Below are 14,533 nucleotides of genomic sequence, written 5' to 3' on the forward strand. Positions count from 1 at the left end.
TCAAAGAAAATAATTTTATTAAGTACAATGAAGACATTCAACATATCTAGTAGAGAAGACAACAAAATACTTATAAACCAAACATTAGCTATTTACCCAAGTCATTTGGAAATGATAAGCCAGTATTTTTACAGCTAAAATTTATAAATGGATGGTCATGTAAATAAATTTAAAACATAAGGTTAAAATGGAATTGATTTTATGTTGTAATTCAATTAACTAATAAAATTAACAGGCTAGCACAAGTTTTTCAAAAAATATGCAACTCAAAAAGAATCAAATGGAATTTATATGCTTCTGCAGATGGATTGAACAGTCCAATGTCTGAGCAGGTAAAAGGTCTAGTGATCAGTCACTTGTGGTAGTATCTTGAAAATCTAGACTGACCAACTTTTCTTATTACAGGTTTCAAAATCTAAGACTCAATATACTATATAAAAATTTGAATTGAAAAATGGCCTGAATAATAGAAATCATGATTGAAGAATTGTTTTACCCACTATAAAATGAGGAATTAACATTATTATGAAGCTTTTTACAAAAAGAAAAGGAAATATATAAGATTAAAATAATATGAAAACTAACAAGTATTATCAATATGTTTGATCTGTTGAGATATCACACAATTGAAGAAATATAGCAATGGTAGATTATTACAGAAATACAAATCTCAACAGATTTGAGTACTGTTTGTCACTATGTTCCATGCATCTGGCAGGATTTCATGCAGCTCTGAGTTTCTGTCTATATCCATAGTTCTTCATGAACTAGTGAAATCATGGGAATTTTAGAAGAGAAGCACCCTGGCCCTACATTCATAACTGACACATAAATTACCCATTTTTAGAAAGCAATATGGTCACATAATTTAAGACACTTGAATATTTCGTACATGTTGATTCAATAAGCCTATTGTTTAGAATCATAAAGAGAAAGCTTAATAACTTACAAATGCATGTATTAAATTACTTAAAATAATTAAATATTGAAGATATTTTATATAGGAAATTGAGTGATTATATACAGAGAAATTTTAATATAAATTGAAAACAGTACTTCACGAAGTCTTTAACTGTAAGATTATGTGAATTTATGTAGTGATATCATATTAATTTGTATAAATATATATTAATAGACAAAAATAATTTTAAAATAAAAATTTAAAAATAAATTGTTGATATAAATAATAACTTGGTGGTGGAACTTGTGCTAATAGTATTACTTTTGTGTTTTATTTTTGTGATTTTTGTCTCTGCAAAAGTGTTAAGAAATATACTGAGATTGTCAGTGTGTCTACGTGTGGATGTGTTAGGAGGTAAAAAGTAGTGAATCTATATTACAACTTTTTAAAATATTTTAGTATTTTGAAGAAACAAAACTTTTAATACAAAAATGCAAAGATATAAAACAATGTACTTTCATAAGGACATGGTTATAAAATGTAGTTTATCTATAAGAAAACAAAACAAAATATCACTCTTCATAATATGACAGTTTGAAGAAATCCAATGAATATAAGCATTCTTGTGTAGAAATTTACAGTAAGAAACAACAGGGAAAAATGATTCTAACCAGTGAATTTTGTACTAAACAGTAACTTCCTTACAACACTCTTTATGGTCTCATTTTTCAGACTATAAATAATAGGGTTGAGAGTTGGAGGTAGGACTGTGTAAAAGATAGAGAATAAGAACCCCAAAGCAGTTGGAGAGTCTGAGATTGGGTTCAGATATGCAAAGATGCCTGTAGAAAGAAACAATGAGACAACAAAAAGGTGGGGCAGGCAAGTAGAGAAGACCTTAGACCTGCTTTCAGCAGAGGGCATCCTGAGAACTGTGGAGAATATGTGGACATAGGAGATGACAATCCCAATAAAGCAGACAAAGCCCATTACAGACAGAAAATCAGCCACTCCCATTGTTACAAGGTAATCATTAGAGCAGGAGAGCTTGAGCAGCTGAGGGACATCACAGAAGAATTGGTGAATTATTTTGTCACCACAGAATCTGATAGAGAGAATACTTGCTGTGTATAATGTTCCTGAGATGCCTCCACTTATCCACACAACTGCCATAGCCCAAGTGCACTTTCTGGGACTCATGATGACCTCATAGTGGAGTGGAAGGCAGACAGCTACATAACGATCATATGACATCACTGTGAGAATGGCCAGCTCACCCCAAGCAAAACCTGTGAAGAAAAAAATCTGCAGCATACACTGGCCATATGAAATGTATCCACTTCCTGCCAGGGAACTCTCAATATACTGGGGAATTGTGACAGAGAGGGATGAGAAGTCCAGAATGGAAAGGTGCTTCAGAAAGTAATACATTGGAGACTGGAGCTGTGGGTCCAGTGTTGTGATGGTGATAATGATGAAGTTCCCTGCTGAGCCCAATAGGTATGTCACCAAGAAGAGCAAAGCCTGCAAGATCTGCAGCTCATGGTTGTCAGAGAACCCCATGAGGAGAAATCCGCTCATTGTGGTTATATTTTTTACAAGCATTTTGGTAATAGAATTTGTGGTAGGACCTGGAGAATAAAATAATATATTAAGTGCATTAGAAAGAACCCAAGGCATTATTTATTTTTTCATTAATATTTATTTCAATAATTACACTCTATATAGTCTATTATCCATACTTAATGAGAAACTCAGGTAAGACCACATTTTTCTTATCTCTATAGATCCCACACTATCCACTCATAAAACAGTAGTTAGAGGAGCATGAACATCACTGGGTTCTCTCTAGGAATGTGGTTTGTTTGCCCCGTGGAAAAGCATTGTTCCACCATAACAGTTGAAACACATTGCTTTTCTCTAACTCATCAATAGTCAGTCAATGATGGACTGTGGAATGAGATTTTGAACGTAGATTTGATTGGTTATGTATAACTTGGACAGGGTACCATGTTAGCAAATGAAATAGACATTTATAGGAAATACACCGAGAATTTCAATATGGTTTGGTTGTCTACTGGACACAGCTATTCTCTCTTAGAAAACAACACTGTCATAATAGCAAGAGGATATTGGTTATTGTAGAATCAAGTGTAAATAATGCTTTAAAGGACTATGTAGGAGTTGTTGAAATCAATAAAAATACTTGTGTGAGGGGAATACTCACAAGACACTCTCAGTTTAGATATCCTATTTCACTTTAAGGAGTGTTTTAGGGGACAGGCAGCTTCTATTTGAATTCTATTCCTATTTAACTGCTGTCCATAGTACTTGCCTTCACCTATAGCCACCAAGTTATTAGCTCTTACCAGAACAGAGACAATTACAAAATCAAATGGTGATTTCTTGAGATGGTTTATGATGCAGAGGAAAATGGCCAATATCCAATAAGAGATGGCAAATTTAAAGTCATTTATGTTTCCAATAGGAGTCATGCTTTAGTTCATGGTCTTTTTGATATTTGAGGGATTGAAAATAACCTATCATTCTCCCCTTTTAAGATGCATGTTGGTGTTTGTAGGCCGATGAGAATTTAATAGGGTGTCAGCTTCCTGCATGCTTGTTGTTGTTTTTGTTGTTCTATTAGTGAGTTCTAGGAAACAAAAGCAAATGAAATATCATGACATATTTTCAAGTTTACTTATAATTTGTGTGCTTACAAATGTAATTGCAGAATAAAATTTGAGGTCACCTTTTTTAAAGTTGAAGTTAAATTTTTTAAATTTAAATGAAATTTTTCATTTAATGGCATCTCTCTTATGACAGAAAAAACTCACTCCAGCTCCCTCACACCTCTTCCTCAAAGAATGAACATGCATCCACATATCCGACAGGGTGTTGGAATTTGATTGTAGTTAAAGTGGTCTTAGAGACAATGATATGAGAAAATGAGTCCCAGGACCTGTGGCAGCAGCATGCTGAATTCAATCCAGTACGTGCTTTACAGAAAGATCCTCCATCTATAGGAAAATAACTGACTGTTAAATAAAGTATATAACTTTTGTTTCATCTCATACAACTTTTGTGTTTGAAAGCCTATTGTCTGCTGTTTTGTGTACCTCAGTCATAACTTGACTCTTTCTAGAATATCCTCACACTGTTTAATTTCTTCAATACCTTATATACACAACATAAATCAGAGCAAATCAAAGATCTCCCTTATGCCTTTCACAGTTTCCAATTTTTTTCTTTGTGGTTGGTAAAATGATAAACATATTTATAATTATTTTCCATAATAAATTTATATTGGTTCATTTAAATTAACATTTTAATCTGATAAATTAAACTAGTTCATTTAATATGAAGATGTCAATCTGTCAAATCAAACCAGTACAGTGAGAGTTGAGAAAGCGGAGTAATATTGATCTTTCATGGAAATGAGACAGGAGACATGTTTGGGTCCTTCCTAAAATCCACACAGATAGTTTCATCAGCTTGCAGTTAAGGATTTTAATAGAAAAAATTTAAGTGTTTGTAGCTTAAGTAACAATATGAACATCAAGTTATAATAATTTATACATATAAAAACCACACAGGGATGGGGTAATAATCACATTGAACATGGCTACTTGGGCTGTATCTAATGTTAATATCTGAGAGCTATTGAAGAAGTGCTATAACTGTTTAGAGACGTGTCACATATGCAAAAGTATAACTTGATAACTTTTCTCATTCAGTAGTCTTCTCACATGGTCTCTTATTATGTTTATATGAATTTTTAAAATCGGTTTATTTTCACTAAGGTGCCCTTGCTTCCTTGCTATAATGATAGCCTTACTTTTTAAAACTAAGGTTGTAAGGTTGTGTTAAAATTTCCATAAAATACTTATCTTTTCTCATGCAAGTTTAGGAAACTCACTCCAAGAAGACTTGTTGTGTATGTAGCTCTCCAAGCTGATCAACAATTTCTGATATTTCTTGTCCATGATTGCAGATTTATAAATCCTATTATGTCCCTAGAGAACAATTGTGGTGAGCTGTCTCTTGTGGAGAGTGAATGGACTTGAAGGTGTACTCTCTTTTGAAATGGACTTAGACAAAGTTACTTCATTTACTCTGACCCCATGTCACCTGGGACATGGAGTCCCTAAAATTTTCCACATATCTGTTGAATGGTTTTGTGATCTAGGGGTTTAGTTGTCCTAGCTCAGTGGTTTTCAGTCCTTAGTAAACCTGTGCATCTCCAGAGAGCTGTTGGGCATCACGCTGAGTGTCTCTGAAGCAACCATTGTAGGCAATATCTCACAGGGGTAGCTTCTAGTGCAAATGCCTCAGGTAGATGGCTACTGTGTAGCAAAATTGATTATTTCTGACAGGACAAAAGAATAGATAAATTAAAGTAGAAAAATAATGGAAGAAATTATACATTTGTCAACCACATTTTACTCTATCTGTTATTTTCAAAGAATTCATAATTTATCAATTAAACTAATGGAGAAAATTTAAATACAGCAAGAATTCCTTCAATGTGAAGTTTAGAGTTTGTGTTAGGAAATTGTCAGTACTGATGAATGTTCCATGTGGCCAAGTCACAGATGATGCCATAGAAAAATTGGTTTGCTGTTTTAAAATTACTTATTACTTTCTACAGAAAATAAAGCATTACTTTGTTTTGCTTCAAAGAAAATCTCATGACTTCTTGAAAGTCACAAACAAAAATGCAATTACAGGATTTTGCCACAACCTTTCTGCATGTTTGAATTTTTGCATTGTGCAGTGCTTTGCCTAATCTGAAGCATTGTTTTAATGAAAAATTTTCTTAAAACAATGAAATTGAGGGAGAAATGGATTGTGATGTTGATTTTTCTATTACTATTTTTCCCTTGCTGGAGAATGAACTCAGCTGTGCTACTAAGGTATATCTCTACAGGTATTCATATTTAGATTTCTACACTGATAAGAGAATCAGGTAGATGGTCTTCATTCTTCTTCTAGACCTCCATTTCCAATGCTCTAATCTCATTCTCACTGTGCAGCAGACAGCTTGCCGAGGCCTGACTACCTTCTCTAATTCCCCTGTGTACTCTAGAGGTCCTTTGGGCAGACCCAGTTTTTCTCCCTCCTACAAATTTTCTCACATGTACCCTAACAGCCTATCCCCATTCATTTTTGTCAGCTCCAACACCTAGAACAACATTCTCTCTGGGGATCCACAGTGTCCCCACCTGGCAGGGACACAGAACACTCTGTATCAGGCAACCCACAGACATCACATGCCCCTAAAAGCCAGTGAAGGCTGTTGTAGCCCTCTCCACTCCATGCTTGGCGGCCACTGTTTCCCGGCCCAAGCTGCTGCTCCGGTCTGCGGGTCAGGGTCTAGCAAGAGAGAGAGTGGGGATAAAGGGGAAAAGACACAAAGAATGGAGACAAGACAGAGGTTCTGATCAAGTCTCTGATCAAGTCTCATTTATTAAAGGGAAATCTGGGGTATTTATAGGCTTTTGCCACATGCCTTGCGTAAGCCTTACAGGCGTGTATAGGGTGGATAGCATGTGCACCGTGCGCCTTGCAGCTGGGGGCAGTAAACAGCAAAACAAAATATGTTGGATATCAGAGTGTGCTTCAGCTGTTGTAGGCTGTTGAAAAACAAGTCTCATGTCAGGGTATATGGCTCAAGATGGCTGCAAAGCTGATAGCCACTTTCTGCTAAAAGTCAGCTCCCAACAGAAGGCAACAAAAACAAAGGAGTGAAAAACCCACCCTACAAAGACAAGTTGTAAACACCTAGAATCACAATCACCCCAAATCTAGTTGCTTAGATACAAGAATGAAAATATAATAAAACAGCCAGCACAACATATTTTTGCCAGAATCCAGAAACTCTACTACTGTAAGTCCTGAGAAGTGGAATAAGTTAAAGCATAATAAAGGATATTTACAGGACACCTACACTCAAGATCAACTTAAATGGAAAGAAACTCAAACATTTCACTAAAAAGACAAGGTTGATAACTCTCTTCAGATCTTTTCAATATAGTACTGGCAGTCATAGCAAGAACAATAAAACTATTCTAGATCAGGGGAGAAAATAGAAAGGGAAGAAGTCAAAGTCTCTTTATTTTCAAATGATATAATTGTACATACAAGTGACCCTAAAAGTTTCACCAGGAAATTTCTTCAGCTGACAAACATTTTCAGCAAAGTAGCAGGGCACAAAACTACCACATAAAGATTAGTAGCCTATATACAAAAGAAGATTGACTAAGATAGAATATAATATATTGTGATTATACCTTTCCCTTTCCCAATGCTTCCAAGTTCTTTCTTACCTCCTCAATAATGATCCACAACCTGTCTTTCTCTGAAAAAAACAGGCACCTAAGTAACAATTTACTGTTATTATTATTATTATTATTATTATTATTATTATTATTATTATTTTATAAAATTTAATATAAAACAAAAAGAAACAACATTGCCTCCAGAGTAAGTGCATTCTCTTCCACTGAGGCCAGAGGTAGCCCAGCTAAGATAACGGAACTCTAAAACAGCAGAGTCTGAGTAAGAGATAGCACAGGCTCCAGTTGTTTGGGGACTGGCATCAAGAGCATCTGCTACACATGTATAAGGGGCCTACATGCAGTCTATGCGTGATCTTGGGTTGGTGGCTCAGTCTCTGTGAGCCCCCATGGGCCCAGGTTAGTCGGCTCTGTAGATCTTCTTATGGTGTCCTTGACCCCTCTGTCTCCCTCAGTCCTCCTGACTCTTCCACAAGACTCCCTGAGCCCTGTCTAATGTTTGGCTGTAGGTCTGTGCATCTGTTTCCATCAGTTGCTCCATGAAGATTCTCAGATGACAATTATGCCAGGCTCCTGCCTGCAAGCATAGCAGAATATCATTAATAGTGACAGTGGCTTTTGTTGTTATTATTATTATTTTGGTTTTGTTTTTTAAATTTTGGCCATTTAATGCTGAGTGTGGGACCTGCTCTTAAGAGTGAGACTCCATTGAACAAAACTAACTTTATATCTGCATTTTGTTTCTGGGTTATGGATGGGAACTGTGTCCACTTCTCAGTGCTGGGAACCTGTCTGGTAGACCCGTGTAGGCCCTTGGCATGTTACCACACTCTCTGGGAGTTCATATGTGCTTTAATATGCCTGTGTTTTAAAGGCCTCATTGTCTTAGAGGCCTCCATCCCCACTAGCTCTCACATTTTTTTATCCCTTCTGGCTCGTAAGTTCTTTGCCTCTTCTTTTCCAGAATTCTCTGAGATCTCAGGGAAGAGATTTGATAGAGCTATCCCATTTAGGACTGGGTGTTTCTAGGTCTTACATTCTCTACACACTGTTCAATTGTGAACCTCTGTGTTTGTTTACATATACTGCAGGTAGAAGCTTCCCTGATGATGACTGAGCAAGGCACTAATACACAAATATTGCAAAATGTTTTGAGGAGTAATTTTATTGCTATCTTCATTTAGTAGTATTGGATTTTTTTCTATCACCTTCCTCTATCTTGTCTCAGGTTTTGGCCATTTGAGCAGTGTCAGGGATGGATTCTGTTTCATGGAATGGGCCTTGGTTCCTAGTGAATATTGATTGGTTACTCCCATGACATAGATGCCAATATTGTATCAATATATTTTACATATAGGCCATCATTGTATATATAAGGGTTTGAATTTGGATTGGTATTTGTCTTTCTTCTCTGGGAAAAAAAATGTACTTTAGAGTACACTCCAGTACCACAAACATTAGTATATAGGGGTGAAACTCCATTACTGTAATGCATTCTTTGTACTAGAAGCTCTATCTGGGGATGAGAGATGGGCTCTCATCTCATCTGTCCCCCTGTTAGTTGCTTATTTTATTGCCTTCATCTATATACATATTTTAAGAAGCTCTACTATATTAGGTTTCCATGCCACCCCTCAAATGACCTGTAGTTTTAGCTGTTCCTTCTTGCATTTTCTCACTCACCCTCCTTTCCTCTTCCTTTCCTTGTTTGACCCTCCTGTGCCAGTGTCCTCCATATTCACCTATAACTACTGTCTATTTTATTTTTTCTAACCTAGGGAGATCCACCTACTAGTCCTTTACTCTATATCCAACTTCTGTGGCTATATGGATTGTAGCTTGCTTATTAATGACTTAACAGGTAGCATCTACATATAAAATGATATGTACCATGCTATATTTGTGTTTTGGGGTCTGGACTACATTGCACAGGATGATTTTTCTAGCTCCATCCATTAACCAATGAATTTTACGATTTCATATTTTAATGACTGAGAAATATTTTACTGTGTGTTTTTTTCATCTATTGACAACCATCAACACAATTTCCAATATCTGACTATTATGAATAGAGTTGCAATGAACATGTGTGAGCAACCATCTCTGTAGTAGGATTAAACTCCTATGGGTATGCCCAAGAGTTCATTAAATGAATCTTTATGGATATCTAGTTTCAACTTCCTGAGGAACCACATACTGATTCTCATAGCAGCAATACAAGCTTGTACTCCTATCAGCAGTGGATGGATGTTCTCTTTAATGTAATTTGTAGCCAGCGTGAGCTGTCAGGTCTGGACCCTATACATATTATACCGTTCAATATATCCTAATTAAGTACAACAAGAGATAAATAGATAATAAAACAGCAACCACAACACACTGAATTAAGTTGTCAGTACAACACTACTGTTATTTGTGAATGTAGTTAGATAAACTAGTGTGCTTGAAACAAGCATATTGGTAATGCTACAGTGGGTATAATGATAAAATTTCCGGAACACTGAAGTAAAAGTAGTTCCGTATTACTGAAACTCAGTTTAATGATTAACATTTTGGTCTGGATATAGTGGTATTGTGTAAGATTTCATCTCCTATAAAACTGTACAGCCTAGGACTTGTAACTTTTATGTAATCATACAAAAATGAGGACCAAATCAGTACTCAATGTTTCAGAAAAAATACTATTTATGCTAATTCCAATAAACTCAAATTGTGAAAGTGTCATATTCAAGTGTTTGCCCAGTCAGTGTTTGTGCATGTTTTCTGCAGAAAAATTCACATTCCTCAATAAAGCGTCTTTAAATATCAAAAAAAAATAAGAGGAGAATAATATTTCCAAAATATTACCTTTCATTAACATTAGAGTTTGTAGAATCCTATTCTTGTGTTTAATTGAACAGTCAGTAACAACAGGGAAAATGATTCTAACCAGTGAATTTTGTACTCAACAGTAACTTCATTACAACACTCTTTATGGTCTCATTTCTCAAACTGTAAATAACAGGGTTGAGAGTTGGAGGTAGTACTGTGTAAAAGACAGAAAATAAGAACTCTAAAGCAGTTGGAGAGTCTGAGGTTGTGTTTAGATATGCAAAGGTGCCTGTAGAAAGAAACAATGAGACAACAAAAAGGTGGGGCAGGCAAGTAGAGAAGACCTTAGACCTGCTTTCAGCAGAGGGCATCCTGAGAACTGTGGAGAATATGTGGACATAGGAGATGACAATCCCAATAAAGCAGGCAAAGCCCATTGCAGCCAGAAAATCAGCCACTCCCATTGTTACAAGGTAATCATTAGAGCAGGTGAGCTTGAGCAACTGGGGAACATCACAGAAGAATTGGTGAATTATTTTGGCCCCACAGAATCTGATAGAGAATATGGTTGCTATATACAGAGTTCCTGGAATGCCACTGCTTAGCCAGACAACTGTCACAGCCCACCTACACATTCTAGAACACATGATGACCTCATAGTGGAGTGGAAGGCAGACAGCTACATAACGATCATATGACATCACTGTGAGAATGGCCAGCTCACCCCAGGTAAAAGCTGAAAAGAAAAAAATCTGCAGCATACACTGGCCATATGAAATGTATCCACTTCCTGCCAGGGAACTCTCAATATACTGGGGAACTGTGACAGAGAGGGATGAGAAGTCCAGAATGGAAAGGTGCTTCAGAAAGTAATACATTGGAGACTGGAGCTGTGGGTCCAGTGTTGTGATGGTGATAATGATGAAGTTCCCTGCTGAGCCCAATAGGTATGTCACCAAGAAGAGCAAAGCCTGCAAGATCTGCAGCTCATGGTTGTCAGAGAACCCCATGAGGAGAAATCCACTCATTTTGGTTACATTTTTCACAATCATTTTGAAAACAGAAATTGTGGTTGCAGCTGGGAAATAAAACAGTACAATAAATGTATTAGAAAAACATTTAAAATATTTATCTGTTCATCTATATTTATTTCAATAATTATTCTCTTTATATACTCTATCATCTATCTATCTATCTATCATCTATCTATTTATCTATCTCTATCATCTATCTATATTCTACTTGTTGATATATTTGAGAGCACACTTTTCTCATCTTGTTAGATCTCATACTATCCACTCATAAAGCAATAGCTACAGGTGTACACATGTTTCATCATTGGTCCTTCTCAAGGGATGTGGTTTTGTTTGTCCCATGTAAAAGCACTGTTTCACTCTCACAATTGAAACCCATTGCTTTTTTTAAGTCATGAATATTCAGTCAGTGATGGACTGTGGGATGAGTTTTTGAACATAGGTTGGTTATTCATACAACAGACAGGGTACTCTGTTGTCAAATGAAATAGTCATTTAGAGAAAATATACAAGGAATTACAATATGGTCTGGTTGTCCACTGGACACAGCTATTCTCTCTTAGAAAACAATACTGTCATTATAACAAGAGGATATTGGTTATTGTTGAATCAAGTGTAAAAATGCTTTTGAATAAAATGTAGGAGTTACTAAAATCAGTAAGAAAAATACATGTAAGGGGATTATTCACATGACTCAGTTTAGATATCCTATTTAATTTTAAGGAGTGTTTTAGGGGACCATCAGCTTCTGTTTGAATTCTATTAATATTTAACTGCTGTCAACAGTACTTGCCTTCAATTGTAACCACAGAAAAATTATTAGCTCTTACCCAAAACAACAACAATTGCAAAGACAGATGATTTCTTGAGATGGTTTAAGATGCAGAGGAAAATGGCCAATATCCAATGAGAAACTGCAAATTTTAAGTCATTTATGTTTTCAGTAGAAGTCATGCTTTAGTTCATGGTCGTTTTGATATGTGAAGGATTGAAAATAACCCATCATTCTCCCATTGCAAAATGCATGTTGGTGTTTTGGGGGCTGATGAGCATTAAATGGAGTGTCAGCTTCCTACATGTTTTTGTTGTTGTTGTTGTTGTTGTTTTATTAGTGAGTTCTAGCTAACAAAAGCAAATGAACTATCATTACACATATTCAAGTTTACTTAAAATTTGTATGCTTACAAACGTAACTGTAGAGCAAAATTTGAGGTCACTATTTTCAATGTTAAGATATTTTTCATTTAATGGCATCTCTCTTACTACAAGAAAAACTCACTCCAGCTCCCTCAAACCTCTTTCTCAAAGAATGAACCTACATCCAAATACCAACAGGATGTTGGAATTTGACTGCAATTAAAGTGGTTTTAGAGCCAACCATGACTTGAGAAAATGAGTCCCTCGACCTGTGGCAGCAGCATGCTGAACTGAAACCAGTGTGAGCTCAACAGAAAGTTCCTATGTCTACAGAAAAATAAATCACTGTTAAATAGCTAGATAAATTTTGCTTCATGTGATACATCTTTTGTGTTTCAAAGTCTCTTGTCTCCTGCTCTGTGTACCTCAGTTATAACTTGAATCATTACATAATATCCTCATACTGTTGAATGAGGTTGAATGGTGATTTCAACACTTCACATGCACAAAGTAAATCAGAACAAATCAAAGATCTCCCTTATGTTTCTCACACTTTTCATCATTTCAAATTCTGGGTTTTGATAGAGTTTTTCCTCGAGGTTGGTTAAATGATAAACATATTTATAATTATTTTTCATAATAAATTTATATTGGTTCATTAAATTAATATTTTAATTTGATAAATCAAACTAGTTCATTTAATATTAATGTTTTAATCTAACAAATTAATCCAGTACATTGAGAGTTGAAAAAGCTGAGTAATAGTGACCATTCATGTAAATGAGACAGGATGCACATTTGAGTCCTTCCTAAAACAGGTATCCCTTGATTCAGACAGATAGTTTCATCAGCTTAGAGTTAAACATTTTAATAGGAAAAATTTGAGAGTTAGTTATTTAAGTAATAATATTTCTATCAAGTTATAAAAATTTACACATAACAAAAAAGACACAAGGACAGAGTAACAATCACATTGAACTTGTCTACCTTGGGCTGTCTCTCTTGTTGACATCTGAGAACTGTTGAAGAAGTGCTTTAATTGTTTACAGAAGTGTCACATATTGACTTCTTTAATTCAGAGGTCTTCTCACATGGTCCTTTATCATATTTATATGAATTGTTAAAACATGTTTATTTTCACTAAGTGTCCTTGCTTCCTTGTTATAATGGTAGCCTTGCTTTTCCACACTGCTACAGTGTATGACTGTGTTAGAATTTCCCTAAAATACATATCTTTCCTTATCCAAGTTCAGGAAACTTACTCCAGCATGACTTGTTGTGTATGTGGTTCTCCAAGATGATCTGTAATTGCTGATATTTCTTGTCCACGATTGCAGACTTTTAATCTTATTATGTCCCAGGAGGACAAATGTAGTGAGCTGTCTTCTTGAGGAGGGGTTTTGGACTTGGAGGCGTACTCTATTTTGAAATGGAAATTTGGACTTAGACAAAGTTACTTCATTTACTCTGACCCCATGTCTCCTGGGACATGGAGTCCATAGATTTCCACACGGCTGTTGAATGGTTTTGTGATCTTGGGAGTTCAGTTGTCATGGCTCAGTGGTTTTCAGTTCTTAGTAGACCTGTAAATCTCCAGAGAGCTAATTAGAGCTCAGAATGCTGGGCACCACACTGAGTGTCTCTGATTCAGCCATTGTAGGCAATAGCTCACAGGGGCAGTTTCTGGTCTAAATACCACAGGTAGAAGGCTACTGTATAGCAAAACTGAATATTTCTGTTAGGACAAAACCAGAATATATAAGTTACAGTAGGAAAATAATGTAAGAAATTATATATTTGTCAAGCATAGATTATTTTATCATTTATCTTCAAAGAATTCATAATTTGTCAGACTAATGGAAGAAATCTAAATATGGCAAATATTTCTTCTATGTGAAGTTTAGAGTTCATCTTCAGAAATCATCAGTACGGATAGATGTTGAGTGTGGCCAAGTCACAGATGGTGCTGTACAAAAATCAGTTTGCACCTCAAAAATTATTATTTTCTTCCTGGAGAAAATAAAGCATTACTTTGTTTTGCTTCAAATAAAATCACATGACTTCTTGAATGTCACCAACAGAAATGCAATTACAGGATTTTGCCAAAAGCTTTCTGCATATTTGATGGGTAGGAGGGCTTTGCCTAAATTAAAGCATCAGTTAGTTGTAGATGGGTGATACCAAAATCCTTTCCTGAAAACAATGGAATTGAGGGAGAAATGGATCTTGATATTGACCTTTTTGTTACTATTTTTTCCATTGCTGGAGAATAAGCCCAGCTGTGCTACCAAGCCATATCTCTACAGCTATTCATAATTAGATTTCTACACTGATAAGAGAACAAGGTAGGT

The 14,533-nt window shown here is 35.6% G+C and overlaps 2 protein-coding genes across 2 annotated transcripts; both read right to left on the bottom strand.

Moving 5' to 3' along the window:
• LOC117724774 (olfactory receptor 14J1-like) lies at window positions 1–4,956 on the bottom strand. The gene is made up of 3 exons (XM_076916915.1): window positions 3,654–4,956; window positions 3,271–3,554; window positions 1–2,532 (listed from the first exon to the last, which is right to left on the bottom strand). Exon 3 carries the CDS (start codon window positions 2,504–2,506, stop codon window positions 1,568–1,570), a length of 939 nt encoding a protein of 312 aa, XP_076773030.1. The 5' UTR covers window positions 2,507–2,532; window positions 3,271–3,554; window positions 3,654–4,956; the 3' UTR covers window positions 1–1,567.
• Window positions 4,957–8,810: 3,854 nt separating this feature from the next.
• LOC117724733 (olfactory receptor 14J1-like) lies at window positions 8,811–13,478 on the bottom strand. The gene is made up of 2 exons (XM_034524636.2): window positions 13,170–13,478; window positions 8,811–11,089 (listed from the first exon to the last, which is right to left on the bottom strand). Exons 1-2 carry the CDS (start codon window positions 13,192–13,194, stop codon window positions 10,125–10,127), a joined length of 990 nt encoding a protein of 329 aa, XP_034380527.2. The 5' UTR covers window positions 13,195–13,478; the 3' UTR covers window positions 8,811–10,124.
• Window positions 13,479–14,533: the final 1,055 nt, after the last annotated feature.

Source organism: Arvicanthis niloticus, chromosome 20 (genome assembly GCF_011762505.2).
Source record: "Arvicanthis niloticus isolate mArvNil1 chromosome 20, mArvNil1.pat.X, whole genome shotgun sequence".
In the NCBI taxonomy this organism is placed as follows: Eukaryota; Metazoa; Chordata; class Mammalia; order Rodentia; family Muridae; genus Arvicanthis; species Arvicanthis niloticus.

Bases quoted from the DNA above. Each gene is read 5' to 3' on its own strand.
- LOC117724774 (XM_076916915.1), bottom strand. From the start codon at position 2,506: ATGCTTGTAAAAAATATAACCACAATGAGCGGATTTCTCCTCATGGGG.
- LOC117724733 (XM_034524636.2), bottom strand. From the start codon at position 13,194: ATGTCAACAAGAGAGACAGCCCAAG. The intron at 11,090-13,169 runs GTAGACAAGTTC...TTTATTTCCCAG, and splicing joins AACAAGAGAGACAGCCCAAG to CTGCAACCACAATTTCTGTT.